Genomic DNA, 20,939 nt, shown 5'->3' with positions numbered 1-20,939 from the left:
TATCTGCACATTGCTTAAAAAACAGAGTCACAGATTTTCACTCCAGCTGGAATATTAAATTAGGTTAAACCAGGAATCTCAAACTGTACAGTCTTGGAGGGTTACAGCGTCTGCTGTTTTTTGGGGGGTTTTTAGAGTTTCTCAGCTCTTAAGTGTGCGTGTGTTCCTGTGAGTGAGTGTGAGAGTGAGTGTGAGAGTGAGTGTGAGAGTGAGTGAGAGTGAGTGTGAGAGTGAGTGTGTGTGAGTGTGTGTGAGAGTGAGTGTGAGAGTGAAAGTGAGAGTGATAATTTCTTCCCCCCTCTCAGGTGTGTGAGGTCACCAGTGCATCCCGTACCTTTGTGGGGTCAGGGGGCATGACCCCCTCCACAGAGAAGGGGCTGCCCGGGACAGGGTTCCCGTCGTAGCTGATGTCCACGGTGTACTGCCCCTCCTCGGGGGGGATGTACTTCACCGAGTGGGTCCCGCTGGCTGCGTCCGACTCCAGCTTGCACGGGATTGGGCGGCGGGAGGGCGAGGTGATCTTCACGTCCAGCTGGCCCTGGCCCCCGGCCCCACGCGTGTCGATGGAGAACTCCTGGTCCCTCCCCACCTCCACCTCTGCAGGACACACACACAGAGGGGCTGCTCTTCATCCTGCTCTTAAACACTGCTACCGCACTTTTTTACACTGTAAACTGGCCAGTGTTGAGTCCAATTTAATGTACCGAATTCCCCAGTTCTAGGTATGTGGCACAGCACACTTACTGTTGTTCAGCCCTTGAACTTTGACCTTGCTGAGATCCAGGGCAGAGGCCACGGTGATATTGAAGGGGCTCTTAGGAACCGGGTTACCCCCGTATGAAACTGAGATGGTCATGTTTCCCTGAGAGAGAGAGAGAGAGAGAGAGAGAAAAAAAAAAACCTGTCAGCATTTGTAACCATAAACTACTGAGAACAGTCTGCCGCCATTTTAGTCAGACACAGAATAGTAACAGACACCTCAGAGCTGACCAATCACAGGACAGACAACTGAAGAGAGGGAGGTTCAGAAGATGGAAGGAGGAGAACGAACAAAAGCATCTCCTCCTCGCCTTAGCGCCCTGGCGCTGGGATCCGCCGGGTGGCGGGTGGCGGACGGCGGACTCACCTGCTGGATGGCGGTGTATTTCACAGTGTACGAGTAGTCGTGGTTGTCGATGATCTCGAAGTCGCGCACGGCTTCGCCCTTCACCGCGCTGCTGAACTGGACGTTGGGCTGGGCCTTGCCGGCGCCCTTGGTGTAGATGGTGAAGTGGGTCGGCTTGCCCACCTCCACGCCTGCACCGCGGGGAACAGCGAAAAAGCAGTTTAGCGTCTTCTTTAAGGCTTTCACATCAGAGTTTACGCACATTCCATACATGAGGTACGTCAGTGCAGAGACCTACACTGTAACCTGTAACCTCCTGTAACACATAATTCTGTCCTTTTCAATATGTATGTAGTTCATGTTTCATTAAAACCAGGGAAAAATAAATTATAGTTACAAAAAAATGTACAGTAAATACGTAGCAATTAATGCATACTAATGTGCTATGATCATAGCAGTTTAAACATCATTTGTGCTAACGCTGGCATCTGGCAGCCTGTCTATGCATGTGCACCCATGGCCTGGAGGAGGCGTGTTACCAGGGCAACAGGGCCACTTACCCGTCTTGTTGAGTCCGGGGCCCTCGGCCCTGACCTTGCCCGCGTCGTGAGACGGGTCCACTTTGACCTTGAAGGGGCTGCTGGGAATTTCCTGCGTTAGCGAGAGAGGCGATCGAAAAAATGAGTTATTACCATTACCGTGGAGAGGTTTTGTATAAGAAGCTAAATTATTTAAGCAAAATATATGGTCCCCAAACTGGACTTCTCAAATAGCGTGCATGTGACTGATAAATACATCTGCGTCTTTCCTGAGGGGGACAGTCAAGGCTCACGGCAAAGACTAGACCATTTTGTGGTTCAAATTCAATTTCCCACACAACTACACCACTTTCCCACCCCACGATAGCACAGAACTTCAGCCCAATGGTTCCTTCTGGTTACCTGAGGGTTCACCTGAGGGGTTTACCTGAGCCCCGAGGGCAGTCTCACCTTGTCAGCGAACAGCACCATGATGGTGTAGCGACCGGCAGCGGGAGGGGTGTACTTCACGGTGAAGGTGTCGTTGTCGTTCTTGATGATGTCGAAGTCGATGTCCGCCTCGGCCGGGCCCACCACGCCGGGCGCGCACTTGATCCCGATGCTGATGTCACCTGAGTGGGGGCGGAGCCAAAGGGAGGGAGGTATGGTCAGCGAGAGAGAGGGAGCAGGACTACAATACAAGGCATTATGGGAAGAGTGAGCGTGAGACTCCGTGGCCATTGATTGGTCAGGTGGTGCGGCCTCACCTGTCCCGGCCTCGCTGCAGTCCACAGTGAAGTAGGTGGGCTCGCTGGCCTTCAGGCCGGTCTTCTCCACGCCTGGGCCGTACACCTTCACCTTCTCTGGGTGACAGCCCTCCCCAATGCTCACCTGTACAGAGGCAAAGAGCACAAAACCCCAGGCTCACTCATCACCCACATCCATCAGCACTTCCTCCTGCTTTCACCCCACGAGGCTGGGTCTATTTATCACCAACGGCAGCAAAGCAAGCACAGGGTGGGCCTGCGATTTAAGAGGCAACTTGGGCTCTGTCTGAGTTCCCAGAGGTTTGGGAAATGTAGAAAAAGAGAGCCATCCTGGGACAATCAGTGAAGAGGCCAACAGCTCAGAGGCGACCAAAGAAACCCTCCAGAGCCACAGCGCTGTCATAGCATCAGTCCCGGAGAGGCAGAATTCCACCCAGATAATCACCATGACAACCGGAACACTGGAGAATAACAACGAGGTAAGGAGCTCTCTGATTGGTCTCTCACCCTGAAGGGGCTGTTGGGAATGTTGACCTCGCCCCAGGTGATGATGATGGTGTGCTTGATGGGCTTGGTGGGGATGTAGATGCAGACGAAGGTGCCGTCGCCCTTGTCGGTGATCTTGATGTCAATGGCGATTCCCTCCGCATCCTGAACCGATTTGAAAAAACAGATCTGTCAGTCACACACACACACACACACACACACACACGCGCCTTCACTTCACTTCACTCAGAAAAGCAGTCAGGGTGTGGAGTTAAACCCGGCATCGGGTTCATACATCGTCCCAGCACGTACCTGGGCGTAGATCTTGAGCTGGCCTTTCCCAGCAGCGCGGGCGTCGATGGTGAACTCGGCAGGCTTGTTCACGATGCAGCCGGTGGGCGCCAGGCCAGGGCCAAAGGCTTTCACCTGCAGCAGGTAACACAGCGTCAGCGAGCGGCCGGCACACCCACCACCTAGGAGTGCTAGCCCGTACACATCAAGGTGGGCATCCTTATGGGATGGACGGAGAGGCAGGTAATACCTCTGATTGACTTCAGCTTCAAAAAACACTCATAGTGCAGGCTTGGACGCTCGGTTTACACACGTTAGAAACTGTGAAGAAGCGGCTTCCACTGCTCAGGTGTGGGCGTGGCAGGGCGGGGGGGGGGGGCGTGGCTCACCTTCTCAGGGAAGCTGTCGTTTTCCGCGGGCAGGACGTGGGCGATGAAGGGGCTGTCCTTGATGTCCTCGTCGTCGCAGATGACGTGCACGGCGTAGTCGCCCGGCTCCGTGGGCCAGTAGCGCACGTCGCAGGAGCCGTCGTCCTTGTCGTCGCACTCGATCTTGGCCTGGGACGGGCCCTCGATGGAGAACCCTATGGGGACAGAGAGATCACATTCCTCAGATCACATCCTCGAGTCTGAGAAGATCACACCTACAAAAGCAACAAACCCTAAAAAACATCTGTTACTTTAGCCCAGGGACATGAGGAAGAGGAGGAACACATGAGACATATCTGAAATGGGGCCTACTGTTGTTATTTCAGGGCACACCACTTTTACCATGCAGTTCCCTACAGTGAACAGGGTTGTCCAGTGTGAACACATTTCTTACCACAATCCCCCTGAGCTGGTGCAACTTACCAAGGGTCCCCACTTCCGTGCCGATGGCCTCCACCACAAAGTCAGCGGACTTCCCCACCCTTCCGGTCACCAGGCCAGGGCCCCAGGCTCGGACCTTCTGGAAGCCTGCCTCGGCACTGACCTCCACCTCGAAGGGGCTGCGAACAAGTGACGAGCCGCGTTAGGAAGCATTTCACACGGCGATGGGACCTCTCCACCGAGCGCTGCATCCCAACGTGTGACATGCGTGCCCTTGGAGGCACCCTGGGGTGGGGTGGGGGGGGGTGGGGGGGGGGGGGGGGGGGGGGGGGGGGGGGGGGGGGCTTTGGGCCGAGCCAACCAATAATAACCACCGTGTTAACGGTGAGGTGTGATGTGATGTCAGCGTGCCCCCGAAACCTAGGTGTGGAATGTTGAGGTTGCGGTGACCGCTCTGTTGAACCCCCGCTGGAATGTCGAAGTGGTAGGGCCCATTCTGACAGGCCCCTCTGGAACACTGAAATACGACAGTGCTCATTGTAGTCTGGCCCTGTGGAATTTTGATGCGGCAGCGCAACGTTTCGTGGACCCCTTTGATATGTTGAAAGCGCAGTGCCTCTTGTGGCTGCACCCTGTGGAACGCTGAAGTGGCAGTGGCCTGTGCACAGAACCCCTGAACCCCTGTGGAACTGTGAAGCTGCACAGAACGTTAGGTTCTCACCTGCGTGGAATGGCCTGCCCTCCCCAGGTGATGGAGACGGTGTACTTTCCAGGGGTGACCGGGTAGTAGTCGCACTCGAACACGCCGTCTCCCACATCCCGCACCTTCACCGGCTCTTCCCCACCTTCTACAGACACACAGCAGAGACCCTTAGAGCGTGTGCGTGTGTGTGTGTCAGGCTCAACAGAGTGCTGGATGCTCTCCAGACAGAAGGCCCTTCAGTAATAATCACATCGCATCCTAACACACATTAGGTCCCCTGTGCAGAATGGCTGGGTGGACTTACTGGGGCCCTTCACTGTCACTTTGAGCTCCCCGCTGCCGGCCCCCTTGGTGAAGACCTTGAAGTCGGCCACCTCCTTCACCCGCACCCCCTTGGGCTGGAGGCCCCGCCCGGTGGCCCTGCAGACACTGGGGTTGCAGGCTGGTGGGGGGGGAAGGTGGGGTGGGGAGAGGGAGAGAGAGAGAGAGAGGGATAGATAGAGAGAGAGGAGAGGTTAGCCAGGAGCTCAAGTTCCCAGCAGCGGAGATGCATGGCTGGTGGAGCTGGTCATTAGTAATGAAGCTCTGGTGAAACAGAGGCAGATTGCGCTCTTGCGTTTGAGAGAGCGGGTTGAGAACAGGGGTGGGAAAAGCGGGGTCACCTTCTGAGATGTTGACGGTAAAGGGGCTCTTGGGGATCTGCTGCCCTGCGAAGGTGACGTGGATGGTGTGGGGTCCCTCCAGCACGGGCCGGTAGGTGCAGCGGAAAGTGCTGTCCCCCTTGTTTTCCAAAACGATCTCCACCGTGTCCCTCTTTCCCTGAGGGTCGACGATGACCACGCTGACGTCCCCTGCCCCGGCACCTGGGAGACACGCAAAGAGATGTCATGACTAAGAGATTTGAGACTCTGGATTATGGCAGTGTTTGCGTTTTTGAGACAAGCTTCTCTCGTTACCTGCGGTGTAGATGTCGAAGTAGGTGGGCTTGTTTGCAACGTTGCCCACGGGTTCCAAGCCTGGCCCGCGCGCTGACACCTTGTTAGGGTCTCCCATCGCCTTGGAGATGTTGACCATGAAGGGACTCTTGTCAATGTCCTGCCCGGCAAAGAGCACCTTCACCTTGGAGAGGAAAGGACACAAACATCAATCCCTGCCAGGTTTTTCTGGTTTTTCGTTTTAGATTATAACACAAAAGGATAAGATACAGACAGTGGAATCCCAATCCTAATTAGCACTCCTGTGCATATTGGTGTCGGTGCAGCGTGCTGCGTTAACTACCTTGTGAAGGCCCTCCACTTTTGGCACGTAGGTCACAGAATAGGTCCGTTTCGGGTCGTTGTTGGGCACAACTTTGGCCTGGAGGAAAAACAAAATGAAGATAGAGAATTAAATGAACGGTATAATACGAACATATTAAAAGGTGCAGGTGTGCTGTTAATGAATCCAGGAGAGATGAGGGGCCCTGAGGATCTAAAAGGTCTGGTTCTGGCCCGCTTGCACCTGCAGGGGAGAACCCACCTCCTCCGTGTGTCCCTCGGGGTCCTCCACGTACACGATGACCTCGCCCAGCCCCGCCTCCCAGGTTTCCACGGTGAAGTGGGCCGGCTTCAGCACGACATTGCCATGGGGCTCAATGCCTGTGGGGGCGGGGAATAAGCAGCTTTAGTTACTGAAGGGCAAGAGGCCACGCCACGGGACGTTTGAAAGACACTGCATGCTTTCCATCTGCAAGACAAACCCTTCACCACACATTATAATCAGAGTTGGATTTCTTAGAATATTATTTGGTGTTCTGTTCTTAACCTCACCTTCACTGGGTTTTGTTACAAGAGAAATAAGTCCAAGGGAAAATCAGTTTGATATTCACCACAAAGTGGCAGATCTTTGTCAAATGTTGGCACAGGACCAAGAGCTCATTTTACCTGGTCCGTAAGCTTTGGCCTTGTTGGGGTGCAGTACTTTTGGGCGCAGTGGGGCACCAGGTTTCAGTTTGGCCTTGGGGAACTGGGACAGGTAGGTCATCACAGAGTGGTCGTCCACATTGGGGTCTACAATCTCCTCCGGAGCAATCACCTACAGAATATAGACAGTGGCACCAATGAGTATGCAGCAAGAGACCAAGGTCAAAGGTTATATACAGTAGCACCAATGGGAATGCAGGGAGAGACCTAAGTCAAAGGTTATATACAGTGCCACCAATGAGTATGCAGAGAGAGGCTCAGGTCAAAGGTTATATACAGCAGCACCAATGAGTATGCAGAGAGAGGTCCAGGTCAAAGGTTATATGTGACCTGGTCACATCTAGATGCTGGAACTAGCATGTGGGAGGCTAATTAAAGAATAAGAATTATTTACAGGAATAAAATATGGGAAATCACCCCTTGTGTCCCACCCCTTGTGCATTAAGTTTCCTGTTCCGCTCTTTGAACTATGACACTGCGATGGGTATTTCTTATTAACAGAGAGGAAATAACTCCCACACTGCCCCGTAAAGGACAGCTGCAGGAACACGCTTTGTGCTGTTAAATCCTCACCCTGTATGTTCAGCACACACAGTCTCTGTGAATGTGTTCTTCATTATGTGCAGGGCACCAGTTGCAAACACAAAAAACTAAGCCAGCTAAAACAGAACCACTGGCTTCGATACACGTAATTATTAATATGCATAATCTCTGATTAGCTGAGCTCACTTTCTACCTGTCAGGTGGGAAATCTATATCCAGCAATGATCCCCCAACAATGTACCCCATCCACGTCACCCCAAACCGTGCTCTATGCTGAGAGAATGCTTAGGGAAATAAGCTCACCAATCAGAAGTGAGTGATTAGCCTGCCTAATCAGCACACAGAAGGGCTTTCTCTGTAGGCAAAGAACGAGTCAGCAACAGCCCGTGCTCCTCCCCCCCAGAAGTGGTTGCCCCTGACGACATACATTGACTGAAGTGTGCTGAACGAGGCAGCCTTGACACTGTGCTCCTTAGATGATGTCATGGCGTAAAGAGTTCCTGCCGCTATATTTAACCCCTGCGTGGAAGGGGTGAGTGCTGCGGTCTAAAATAGATCTGGGGCATTGAACCGCTCCACAGGGCAAGCTGCTGACCTCCAGCACCTCTTTCATAAGAGACAGGAAAATGAAAACTCGCTCATTAGCGAGATTCCTGAGCACAGACGCCAGTCCCTCAGCATGCTGGGAATGTCCCAGCACCCATGGAGGAATGGGGGGGCTTGCAAGCCTCTTCTCCGAAACACAGGCCCCCTTCACTCGGATTAACAAGCGACCTGTACCGCACTGATAATCTCCATTTTGTCTGTGGGGCTGTCTCACAGCATACCAGATGACAGACAGGCAGTCATGTGATCTCACCTGCTGACTGCACCCCACCCCCTCCTCCTCTCTGCCACAATGACAGCAGAGCACCACCTGCTCCAGGCTCAGCTGGCAGAGCTGGCCAGGTGTGGCGATCAGGTGACCTTACCTGAGGCACCCCCAGCCAGTCGTCAGCCTGCTGCATGGCCTCCCTGGCGTTCTCCACGGGCTGGTTGGGGTCCCAGGTCTCCCAGTCAGGGCACAGACCTACAGGACCGAGGGGGAGAGATCGGTTTTTAATTTTAAAGAACACACACCCAGGCACTCACACAACCACCATCACAAAACAAGCGCAATGGAGTACACCACTACACTACATGAAAATATAATGATCAGCATATTCCACAGCACTGAATTTGAAAAAAAAGAAAAAGCAGTATCTGTAAGTTGCAATAATTAGCACATTTGCTGAAACATATTTCTGGATAATTATATGTTTAATGTAATTTCAGTGCATTTTCTGAATCTTGTGTCCCCTGCAGGGGCGCAGACTGTGCTGTACCGAGGCAGCCGCCTCCACTCTTTGATGGAAGGGGTCCTGCCAGCCGTCTCTGCGTTTCCCAAGTTCATGAGCGCAAGCGGGAGCGTCCGCGCCTACGGACGGAGCTAGCGACTAAAGAGGATCAGCAGCATGTGACGCCCGCGCCGTGGGAGGGGCTTAACAGACCGTCACGTGGGCAGGTCGCCGAGACAACGCCCAGGCAACGCTGAAACAGCGCTGAGGGAACGTCACACACCGCTGCACAGGGTGGAGAGGGGATTTCAGGATCTTGCTGCCGAGGTTTTCTGTGTAAATGACACTTGTTTTCACCGAGCGCAAGCGGTTGGAACAGCTCTGCCATGTACACCCAATGTTTTAACTTCAAAACCACTCGTGTGCACCTTACTCACGCGCCAATAAAGGTATGAATTTTGTACATGCTAAATGCTATCCGTTTTTACATTTATTAATTTCTAATTTGCCATGTGAAGTAATCACCTTTACTCAGTCATACCTGTACACACAGCACATCGGCTGGTCCAATAAGCACAGCTCAAATTAGGTCGCTAATCTGTTGGGTAGTCAGAGGCACGTCAGTGCTGACCAGCTCCTCTCTCACACACAGGATATCAGCGCAGGGATTTAGCGTTATCCACCACGGTGATCCAGCGGGATAAGTGTGTCTGTGGGAGAGCCACTTCAACAGAGGAATACTGGCAGTGAAGATTAGGTTAGTTACTGCTTTAGAGAGTCAGTTAGAAAGTGAGACTGTTACAGTTTCAGTGTGTCAGTTAGAAAGAGAGACTGTGACAGCTTCTGAGTGTCAGTTGGAAAGTGAGGTGGTTAATGCGTCAGAGTGTCAGTTGGCAAGCGAGAGTGAGCTCTATCCTGAGGCAGTTTTTTTGTGTTAGGTCTGAATAGGCAGCTTCTGGCAGTTTTATAGTCACATGACTTAACTGCCGCTCTATAGATCCATTCTGCTCTGCCTGTTGTACCCAGCTAGCCACATGTAAAATATTTAAAAACGTTATTGAGTGTGTGAATTTTACATTTTAAATTTTAAAACATAGCTGTAAAATTGTGGTTGTAACTTTTTTTTACAACACTTATTTGGCACAACTTTACTGCAATGCTGTAAAACGTTGGATTGCACTGGCGGCCAGTGGGGTACAGGACCCGCTGAAGCGAGGGAGTGTTTCTAGGAAAGGCATTACTCTGAGAGCCTTGGGCCCGTTTCAGCTCCTGAAGTTTAACGCGCACCGCGTTCGAGCGTCTACTCATCGCCAGCGTCATTATTAGAGTCATTACCCGCGGAGGCTGCTGCCCGCGGGAGCGAACCAAGCCCCTGTATGGTCAGGCCTTCAGCCCGTGCTCTGGCACTGGACAGCCTCAGCCGTCTCCAGACTGATAAACAGTTTAGCTCTCCGTCTCTCGGCCGGCCGGTTGGGATCCACAGAAGGTAAATGACAGAGACACAGCTTGCCTCACAAAGAAACCCGGGCCGCATGTGTGAAGACTCGCACCCTGACACACACATACAGCAGGCCTGAAAAGCAAACGGCATTCACAGGGAAGCACATCATCTTTTGATGTCATTTTCACAAACTGCTAGGATTCCCCTAAATGTACATGAACGAGATATCTACGTTGTGAAATTGTCTCCATTGTGATACTATTTTTTAAAATATTTTGTGCCTGTACCCCATGAACAGAGGTAAGGTTCGACCGGACCCGCAGTGATAAAGAAAAGTGGTTATTATTCGGGAGTGAGTTCTACATGCCCATACTGCCCTGTATTATTGGTGCATGCTGCAGTATGGAGCGAGTTCTGGTGGAATTAAAGTTTTGGTTCTTCTCCTATAGACACAGCCCTGTCCTCTGTGCCTCCACCACACACACCGCTTTCACCAAGCGACAGACACTGTGTCAAAAGGGAATCCTGCCCAAATTTGGAGCGCTGGCGGAGAGAGAAAGGCTAAAAACGAAAACCAGGCCTGGGCCTGGGCCCGGAGTTATGACGGGCCCCAGAGGGGCTGCACTCGATCCGGGGCAGCTGTCAGGGAGCTCCCTGGGCTGGGACCCCTACGGCCTCCGGGTCCTCCTGACAGGCCTGTCAGTGCTCTCCCTCTCTGGGGGAAGGGGGGGGGGGGGGGGGGGGGTTTAAATGTCAGCCCTCTGTAATCTTCCCCGTGTCCTCTGTCCGAGGTTATGTCGAGGAAATGGTTGCTTTAGGTTAGCGGACGCCGCTGTGAATTATGGGTGTTTTGGACATGCCCCCCTCCCCCACCGGGCCGACCCTGACCTTCTGTGTCTCGTCTGAGCGCGCTCATGGATAGACTCCCTGCCCATAAAAGGCAGGAGGTCCTCCCTTCTTCACAACAATGACCTCATGTGCGCACAGATCCGTCACCCCCTGGGTAACGTGCAACGGAATCTGTAATCCAAACACAGCCCCTGTACAATTTTTTATTATTTTTTATCCTGTGACATCACTATGAGGTCATAGGGCCTGCAGTGTGTTTAAATCGCTTCCATTCCACTTGTGTCATTTGCACAGTGCCTTAAACCTTAAAGCTTTGCATTGCCTCCTGTCTTACGTGTTAACTGACGGATTTGTAAGCACCTCACTGTGTGAATTCTCACGCCATTCGGCGTGCTTAGACTGGTGACCTTGGCGACCACAAAAAAAAAACGCAGCCTGTTGTACCCTTGACAGGGGAGCGAAACAAAGCACCGAATTACAGAGTGGCAGCAAGGGCCGCTAGCTTTAGTGGGCACGCCGTTAGGGCCTGCTGAACTGACCCTGGATCAGTTTCATTGTTTTTCACAGTATGGCTGGGATTATGACCAGCACTATGCCTACTGACTCTGGATAAGCATCGGCCTTTTTAACCACAAATACAGTTGAATATAAGATTATTTTTAACTGATTCTGGATCAGTTCCTGTGTTTCGTCCCTCCCTGAATATTGGTTGGAGATAAGCTAAAAGGGTGTTTGGCTAGCTGATCCTAGATCAGTGCTTACCGGGGGCGCAGTTGTCCACCAGGGCGCCCAGGGCCTTGCCGTCCCTCCAGTCCTTGTTGAAGTTGTTGATGGGCAGCTGCGGCACCTTGTTCTGGATCCAGCCCAGCAGCCGCTGCTTGGGCGTCAGCTTCTTCAGGTCCTCGTCGTCCTCGTCCTCCCACATGGGCATGGAGATGGAGTAGTGCAGGATCAGCGTCCAGATCATGCCAAGGATCAGCTTCAGGTTGCCGTCCACGATGGCCTTGCTGTCTGCGGGACACAGAGACACACACAGGGGCAAAGTGTCATTACAGAACCACTGTCTGTGGGACACAGAGACACACACAGGGACAAAGTGTCATTACAGAACTGCTGTCTGTGTGCAGAGACAGCAAACAGAGGTTCAGTACAAAACTGCCATCTGCTATCAGCCAGCTGCCTGCAAGGATGTGGTATGTTCGACTTCCATTTTCTCAAAACAGGAAATTGATCAAAAATCCATTCATGATACACGAGATCCCCTGGATCAGCAAAGCAAATAGCCAGTGATAACTGTGTACTGAGTGGATCGCACACCGAGAGAGGGACTACATCAGGGCCTCCACTGAAGAACACGGAACGCCCGTCCCTCGGCACACGGGACACACGCACCGCCCCACACGCCTCATACGGTCAACAGCACGCGTCACACGGAATCACACCACATGCCAAGAGCATTACACGCGATGTATAGTCCTCATATTCCATCTGTGTGTGTGACACATCACGCATGGACCCAATGCCCTGAGCCCCACTGCGGGGTCCCCCAGACCCTGCGGACAGGGCCCAGAGTCAGGCCGTGTGAGAGCCCTTTGGTCCCAGGCCCACACACTTACCACATACTTTTGGGCTGAAGGCCAGAATAAATACTATATGCAGCAAAATTTAGGGGGTCGTTCCCCCCCTTCCTTATTATGATATAACGGTTCTGGTGGTAACAGGAAGTGTGGCTAATGCAGGCAAGCACTTTTTTTTTTTGCGGAGATTCCTGGGGGGTACGACACATGAGAAACCCCAAACCTCCTGTCGCACGCGTCCACCAGGCTGCTCCAGCCTGGCAGTGCGGCAGCTCATATATTTCCTGGGTGATTACAACAATAAATTACGATCTTGGAACGGTCTGGAGAACAAGCTTTTTTTCCCAGCTTCCTTGAAAGAAGCAGTATTTCAGCCGAGAGCAGTTTCGCTAACAGCCGTAGCCAAACAGCGTGACTAGTGGAGGGTGCACACCTGCCTGATTGATGTGCTCCGTGGTAAATATACAACAGCAGCGGCTGTGTTGTCCAGGAATCTCCAGGCTCATCCAGCAGGGATGGGAAAATTAAGGAAAGATAAATGTACAACGGGATGAAGACTGTAGCCGTCCAGGACTGAAGTTTGACACCCCGGTTTAGGTGACAGACCCGCAGAAGCTGGTAGAGGGGTGACATTCGGGAGTCCTTTCTCATTAAGAGGACAGATAGTGGCACACACTAAGATGCATTAACAGAGAACTATAAAAGAACTTTATTCACGGTTATTATCATCTATCTCCCCCTCGCTCGCTCGCTCTCTCCCTCACTCTCTGCAGTGTTTATTTGGTTGTCCAGGGCAACACTACCCTGTCGTCCTCTGTCTCTAACAAACACAGACTGTAACATTTTTCTGAGTGGAGCTGAAGAGGCTGTGTGTTATCACATAGAGCGGCTCAGCCCCCGGGCCAGGTTTCAGTCACTTTCCTCTTTTTCTCAAACAAATGCAGCCAATCAGAGAAGGCAAATGGGGTGGACGACTGGCCTGCTGTTTAAGTCCAAATCCCTGCCACCCCCACAACATGGCACTCCATCCGGCCCATCTGTTTTTAAAGGGAACAATGGCCCCCTTTGGCTGGGTCAGGTCTGTGAATGAGCCCACCTGTGATCAACTAGCCCCCCATCTCTCCCCCCCCCTCAGCTGCGCAGACGGGGTTCAGCAGCTGCACTAATGTTGGGACAGTAACCCAACCCTCCCAGCGCTGCCCCCCCGGGGCCAACGCAGACAGGCTCTTTCATAGGGCCCAGCTATTTTCAGCAGCACATAAATCACAGTCCCCCCAGGACAATGTCACCTGCACCTAATAAACATTCACAGGCTCTTCCACTTCCAGGGACTGGACCGTTCTGCATTCAACGCAGACCCAGTTTCATTCTCTCGCTTCTCCTCGCTCTTGAGCTCTTGTCTATGTGATCACAGACAACAACCATCCGTTCAATCCCAGACCAAGGCTGTTCTTTTTTTGGTTTTTTGTGACTGAGGAACAAGGAGCTCGTTCATCACTTGAGTCTGTGAGTCCTCAGCTCACACCAGAGGAGTACGAGACGGCTGAGAGAGAAAGGGAGATCACCATGGAAACCAGGAAAACTCAACACCAGCGTTCAGCCTGGCTGTGCTCTGACTCAGCTTAACGCCAGTGTTCAGCTTGGCTGCATGCCCATGCTCACTGTGCAGACTGCAAAAACCGGCTGAGACATTCTAGCAGGAGCAACTGCAGTTTGTTAAGCGCCTGATAAAACAGCTGACTGCGTTGAGCCTGGGGGGGTGACAGACTGAAATAGACTAATTCAGACCCCCCCCCCAGTCAGCTGCTCACTCAGGGCAGCCCCATGTGCATACAGCAGGCAGCGGAGCACCAGCTCAGCCGGAACTAAAGGTTTCCACAGCGTTGAAGAAACGCTGTGTGAGCGCTCTATGTGAACAGGTAAGAGGCCCGTCAGATCCCCCTTTGGGGAAGTCCCATGATGCATCTGGAGCATCCTACATAAGCTCTGCAGTTAGGGGACATCCCAGCGTCACACAGAGGCATCACCCGCCCCTGCTTTCCCCCTGTGAACCTGACCCCTGACCCCTGACCCCTGCCCTGCCCAGGTCAGCGCTACACTGTGACATTCCACTGGCGTGAGGTCGTCTCGCTCCACAACGAGCCAGGACACGCCCACTCAGTGATGTCACCCTGGTGTACGCCCCACGCCCTGCACACAAGTATGTAAACACTCCTTTTGTGTGCACGTTTGGAACACACACATACAATTTTATAACCTGTCTCCAAGGTGTGGGTTAGAAACACATCACATAAAAATGAAAAATCACACTGCAGACAGCCTTCCTTTACTGCTTTACTCGCTGTTAAGGCTCAGTTCAGTTTTCCTGGTGCTTTTAAAGCATAAAAGGCCGTCCATTATGAAGAAGTCATTCATAAGGAGAGATGCAAAGGGAATGAGTGACTCAGTGATAACCGTTATTGTCACCAGAGTTCCTCCCGAGAGAGAGACTGAGAGAGCAAAATAAATTCTCTAGCCAGAGTCCATTTCATTGCAGACAGGAGGAAGACTAAAGTCCGCTGCATGCTGGGAAGCGCCTGGCCTCCTCGAGTCCTCCTCCACCATCCGGATGGCTGCATTTCCACAGCAGGAGCTCAGAGCAGCACAGATATCTCCAGTGTGCCCGTTTCAGCTGAGACTCACCACAGGCCCACTGTAAATATAGCCCACTGCAGAGCGGACGGGGTGACAGAGTGCGGTATGGGGCTGAACACATTTAGCACGGCAGCGCTGAGATTAACAGCACCGGTGTGGAGCTGGCAGGGCCCTACTGCAGGAAGAGAGGAAGGACTGAGCCGTTCAACACACTGCACCAAAGGTCAAGCAAGGATTAGACCACGAGAGCCGCCTCAGTGACAGTTTGTCTGACACCAAGGGGTTAAATGGGCAAAAGCAGCTGATGCGTTCACCTGTTCAGCCAGACATCACGTCCTTCCTCTCTTTCTCTCTCTCTCTCTCTCTCACACCCCTCTCCTTCTCTCTCTCTGTTCCACTACTGATCATGTGGAGAGATCCTAATGAGGTTATTTCTACAATGATCAATAAGGCTCTGTTTTATTTTTAACTTTAAGTTCATTTCAAAAGTTTAAATTCTCTGTCTGTTGCATGTGATATCTGCCATCACAGACACCCCCAATGTCCCTGTGTGATTGACAGCCACCATGTGGCCTGAGTGAAGCCGGCAGCTGCAGCGAGGGCCTGTCAATCAGCAGAGTGCTCCTCCCCCACCCTGGCCCCGCCTCTCTGGCACTCTCCCGCTCATCTTCTCACACCCTGTCACTGACACCTGCCCGTTATAATCCTGGCCTGCTCCGGATCAGCCAAGAAGTGCATTAGAGCAAGAGCACACAGCGGTGACACGGGTCCCCGAGAGAGAGAGAGTGTGTGTGTGTGTGTGAGAGAGGGAGAGAGAGAGAGGGAGAGAGAGAGAGAGAGAGAGAGAGAGAGAGAGAGAGTGTGTGTGTGTGTGTGAGAGAGAGAGTGTGTGTGTGTGTGTGTGAGAGAGAGAGAGTGTGTGTGTGTGAGAGAGAGAGAGAGAGTGTGTGTGTGTGAGAGAGAGAGAGAGAGAGAGAGAGAGAGGGAGAGAGAGAGGGAGAGAGGGAGAGAGTGTGTGTGTGAGAGAGAGAGAGAGAGAGAGAGAGAGAGATGGGGAGATGGGGAGAGCAAGAGAGAGAAAGAGAGAGTGTATCTCTGCTGTACAGAGCTATTTATATGGGGAAACTCTACTCAGTGTCACTTGCCTGCTATGTCATTTCCAGCAGAAGCGTTAGACCGTTTATTGCCTCGCGGCCAAACAACGAGACGCAGGTACGAGACCTGACCTTTCCTGACCCGCGCATGCCCCGCCCCGCCCCGCCCCGCCCCGCCCTGCCCACAGTGCCCCGCCCCGCTCGGCCCCGCCCGCGGCGCCCACTCTCACACCTCCCTCAGCTCCTGCTGAGGGGCGTCGGTTATTTTAAGAGCCCTGTTACTGGAGGGAAAGCAGAGGCCAGTTGGCTGCCAATCAATCACTCGCCTGAGGAGGAGCTTATGCACCGGGCTAACACTAACACTGCACTCTAACTCCTCCCACCTCAATTCAGTCCAATCACCATGCATCAACTCCAGACCACTGGTCCTTCCCACCCAGCACTGCCCAATCAAAGCCCACCAGCTCTGCCAAGTCACAGCCCGCCCTACTGTCTGCCCACACCTTCCAACCACAGCATCTAATATTAAACATTATCATCAGATGACCCTCAAATCACTCTCTCATTTACACTGCAACCTTGCAATGATTCAGGACATGAGTGTGTGTGTGTGTGCGTGTGTGTGTGTAACTGGAACTCCCTGTGGAAATATGGTTGTTAAAGGTGGCATTTGCAGGAAGGTAGCCAGCCTCAGGGTAGCGAGCTGCCCGGTCTCGAGTCTCATTTCCTGACGGGAGTGTCCGGTGAGGGGAGAGGCGGTTTTCCGTACGCGATGCCACCCGACCCACCCCCCCCCCCCCCCGGGTGTCTGCGGCAGCTGCCCTTCCACACGCTCAGACCTCAATGTCATTCAGCGTGCTAGTGCCCTCGCTCCACAGCCCCAGCCAGACAGACGTTTTTACACACTGACTCTATGGGGACACATTCTGAACATGGAGAATCTGCTGTCCTGTGCAGGAATATCCCACCTGTCCAAAAACCACAGCTTCCCCCGGACCAGAGCTTCTCAAACTCGGTCCCGGGGGACCCCTGCGTTCGCTGGTTTTCCTTCCGACCACAACCGCAGTCCCAGAATTTCAACAAGCCGTTCATTTTTGTGAACGAGACACATTTCATGTTTTGAGGGATTATTTACCCTCTTAAGCCTCGTTAAGTCACAAATAGCTATACATGCCATGAAGAAGAAAAGTTCACATTGTGCCTATTGTGCTTTATTGCAAACAGACACTTAAAAAGCATTTTTAACTGATCAAATAAAAGGCTGAGGTCAATCAACAGGCTCAAACTGGGTGAAAGTGTGGACTCCTGGCCTCTAAAACTAACTAGATCCAAAGACAAATCACCTGATGATGAGCTCAATCTGTATTGTGCTAAAAAAAATTAAAGGGGAAAATTATAAATGAACTTACACATGTATTCAACAACCTAAACTGAGCAAGAGAACCAGCATATACAGGGGTCCCCAGAACTGAGCCTGAAAACCATTGATCTGGTCTATAACAACTGCAGGAGTTTCAAACTCCAGTCCTGGAGGGCCGCAGGGTCTGCTGGTTTAACTCCAGTCCTGGAGGGCCGCAGGGTCTACAGGTTTAACTTCAGTCCTGGAGGGCCGCAGTGTCTGCAGGTTTAACTCCAGTCCTGGAGGGATGCAGTACCTGCGGGTTTGACTCCAGTCCTGGAGGGCCGCAGTGTCTGCGGGTTTAACTCCAGTCCTGGAGGGCCGCAGTGTCCGCGGGTTTAACTCCAGTCCTGGAGGGATGCAGTGCCTGCGGGTTTGACTCCAGTCCTGGAGGGCCGCAGTGTCTGCGGGTTTGACTCCAGTCCTGGAGGGATGCAGTGCCTGCGGGTTTGACTCCAGTCCTGGAGGGCCGCAGTGTCTGCGGGTTTAACTCCAGTCCTGGAGGGATGCAGTGCCTGCGGGTTTGACTCCAGTCCTGGAGGGCCGCAGTGTCTGCGGGTTTAACTCCAGTCCTGGAGGGACGCAGTGCCTGCGGGTTTGACTCCAGTCCTGGAGGGCCGCAGGGTCTGCGGGTTTGACTCCAGTCCTGGAGGGGCTGCAGTGTCTGATGGTCAGCACCTTGTTCTCAAGGCCTTAATTGGCAGCTGGCTGAAAGGACAACACAAAAACCCGCAGACACACCGGCCCTACAGGATTTCAGTTTGAGACCCCAGAACTAGACGATCAGCTTCCATTCTTCTCTAAATCCTTGCTTAGGCCGGTCACTGCAGCTTCCAGTACAATGCTATGGTTTTTTCATATCATTGGATTTTTAAAAAAAAAATTTTTTAAGTTCGACTGCAACAAAACAAAGAATGCTAAATTTTGAATTAAAATAGACTGTCCTTTTCTTTTGTCATCAGGGCTCTGTAGAAAAAGCGTGTCTCAATGTGATTTCCCTGTATAAATAAAGGTTTGGAATCCATTTTGTTTTGTTTTATTGTTATGCATGTGTGATTATGGCTTCCACGTAGCCAATTCTGCATAAATATCAGAGATATCTGTTGAGCGCCCATACATACGGTCACACATGCACACAGACACAAAAGATGGTTTAACCAAGTTAATCCTCCAGGACTTGACACAGTTATTTACACCTTCACACACCTGACAGTCTGAGCCAAAGCTAACACCCACAGCAGACTGCAGGAGCAGCTGCGCGGGGGGGGTCCCATTTAGCGCATTAAACATTTGGGAATAACAACCCCAGCACTGCGTCTCACAGGTCCCGAGGACAGCCTGAGCCCCCCCCCCCCCCTTAACCCCCACCCTCCGGCCAGGGCACAGAGGGACAGGGAACTGAGAAAAATGGCAAGGGGGAGTGCAGAATCAGTTTGGTCCTTCAATCCATTTGAAATTTAAGATCTGAAAGACTTCAGTGCATTATAATGCAGCACATTCGCGTGTGAGAAGGAGCATCGTATGACCATGATACTGATGATCACCATCATCATGATTATGATGATGATTGCATAAAATTATTAATTAGAAGATTATGGTGTCACTGATCAGCATAATCATCTCAACTCTGCAAACCGGCCTACTGTGCCTTCTATTAAACCAGATCAAAGAAGGGTTCATGTTCATTTTAAAATGCTAATACACCCTGCACTGATTAGAGCTCTCTCTATAGGGGCCGTAGAGGATGCCACACACAAACACTTATATAAAAATAAAAAACAACGGCACATCCCAAGCATTTCTACATGTGCTCCAGCTGCATAACTGCAAACAAGGAGTAGGAGACCACTGCAGTGCACTGACTGTTTCTGGGATCACTGAGCTCTGAGATAAATATTTAAATATGAAACATTATTCTGAATTCAATAAGACAAATGTATTGCTTGTGATGGCCCTTTTCAAACCATGTCTACAACACCTCTATACTTTTAAATCACAGGAGCAGATTAACTAATGCCTTAAAGTGAACAATATTAGACGCGTGAAATGTAAAACGGCATAAAGCAAAATGTCTGTTTGTCACGGGGCATTAAAAAAGGCAGCATGTAGCAAATTAAAATTGCGCGTGCAAAGTCCCCGAGCGCAGTGGCCATGTTGCAACGCTTCCAAACATTTCACCTTGAACCGTCTGAGATTAATAGGCGGGTTTGATTCCGTGCCACTCGCTTTAAACACCGGACGGTGGTATTTGCGTTCGACGCGCAATGACTCAAAGACGCCCTCTAACCCGCTCCCGGTGAACTATACCGCAGTTTCGTATCGCGTTGAAAGTAAAACCAACTTTACTCAGAGCTCGCAAATAAGCGTTAAAACACAACGACACGGCGGAAAGTTTTTAGATGAATGTCACTCACCTATGGAGACCAGTTTGATGTGTTCTCTGTCCAGGAATTCCAGCGCCACCGATACATTTTCCAGTTTCATCTGCCTGAAGTTGGGTCTTGTGTGATATTTTCTGTACATTTTCTTTTGACTCAAAACCTCCAGGAGACCGACTAGTTTGAGCCCGTCGCCCAGGTCTTTCTGGAGATCGTTTATCGTCTTGTTGATGCATTTCAGGTGTTCGTTGCACCACCTGGTGAAGGTGTTCTGTTGAATCTTCTTCCAGGGCGCATCCTCCGCGAGGTCCTTTTCGGTGGCAGGCATCTCGTCTTCCTGGTCTTCCCCGTTATCGGTGCCCTGGTAGTATTCAGGCTGCTGCTGCTGGTCGTAGTATGTATTATTGCTCGTCATGTTTTCGGTTTCCTTGGCCCTTTTTATACCGTAATCCGTGAGGCCAGTGTGTGAAATATACCGCACGCGTGGGAACGCAACAAAAAAAAAGTTTTCGCAGGGCAGTGCCAGGCGCGCGCTCGCAGTGAAAAGTTCAGAACTTGGAAGAACCTCGGGAAAAAAAAAACAGAAGGCGAGAGTAGGGTGTGGGGGGGGGTCTATTCGGATATACTCGTTAAGAAGGTCGGGCTTGTCAAACCAAGCAGTTCTGTCAGCAAAATGATAGATTAATCCGATTTTTGTTAGCAGCCTAGTCGGTCCCCGTTTTTAATTGGCGGACGCGTGAGAAATGTGGAAGCTTCTTCTTAATAGGCAGTTGATCTGAAGGCTAGAAGGACGGCTCAGTAGCGTCGAGGAGAAAAGAATAGCTGTCACAGAGAGAGAGCACTGGAGTCGAGTTGTCCAGCGCGTGCGACTAAATGAAGCGCAAGAGAGAACTGGGGGGTTTAAAAAGAAGCGAGAACCCCGGGCCACGTCAGGAAAATGGATTCCCTGGAATGGCCTGGGATGCCCATATACAACTAATGATGCGTATTTGTCTCATGCTACGGAGATAGACGTGCGGCTCACGATTGGGCAATGGGGGAAACGGGAAAGTGATTGGCTGGACCCCC

General features: G+C 51.8%; 1 protein-coding gene across 2 annotated transcripts in view; it reads right to left on the bottom strand.

The window, feature by feature from the left end:
* The window catches only part of LOC118219093 (filamin-C-like), a 34,039-nt gene extending 13,753 nt beyond the window's left edge, over nt 1–20,286 (bottom strand). For both annotated transcript variants that reach the window (XM_035401973.1, XM_035401974.1), the window contains exons 1-20: nt 19,908–20,286; nt 11,552–11,800; nt 8,155–8,252; nt 6,602–6,752; nt 6,198–6,316; nt 5,958–6,035; nt 5,636–5,798; nt 5,342–5,542; nt 4,984–5,121; nt 4,698–4,824; nt 4,019–4,155; nt 3,557–3,750; nt 3,189–3,302; nt 2,898–3,041; nt 2,391–2,514; nt 2,095–2,255; nt 1,666–1,756; nt 1,127–1,296; nt 745–862; nt 335–597 (exon numbers count right to left, since the gene is read on the bottom strand). In XM_035401973.1, coding sequence (XP_035257864.1) covers nt 335–597; nt 745–862; nt 1,127–1,296; nt 1,666–1,756; nt 2,095–2,255; nt 2,391–2,514; nt 2,898–3,041; nt 3,189–3,302; nt 3,557–3,750; nt 4,019–4,155; nt 4,698–4,824; nt 4,984–5,121; nt 5,342–5,542; nt 5,636–5,798; nt 5,958–6,035; nt 6,198–6,316; nt 6,602–6,752; nt 8,155–8,252; nt 11,552–11,800; nt 19,908–20,286 — 3,219 coding nt within the window. The remainder of the gene's footprint in view (nt 1–334; nt 598–744; nt 863–1,126; nt 1,297–1,665; nt 1,757–2,094; nt 2,256–2,390; nt 2,515–2,897; nt 3,042–3,188; nt 3,303–3,556; nt 3,751–4,018; nt 4,156–4,697; nt 4,825–4,983; nt 5,122–5,341; nt 5,543–5,635; nt 5,799–5,957; nt 6,036–6,197; nt 6,317–6,601; nt 6,753–8,154; nt 8,253–11,551; nt 11,801–19,907) is intronic.
* Between the last annotated feature and the right edge of the window lie 653 nt (nt 20,287–20,939).

This window comes from Anguilla anguilla, chromosome 19 (genome assembly GCF_013347855.1).
Source record: "Anguilla anguilla isolate fAngAng1 chromosome 19, fAngAng1.pri, whole genome shotgun sequence".
Taxonomy (NCBI): domain Eukaryota; kingdom Metazoa; phylum Chordata; class Actinopteri; order Anguilliformes; family Anguillidae; genus Anguilla; species Anguilla anguilla.
Note: the sequence above shows the minus strand (reverse complement) of the source record. Positions and strands in the feature narration are given on the sequence as shown.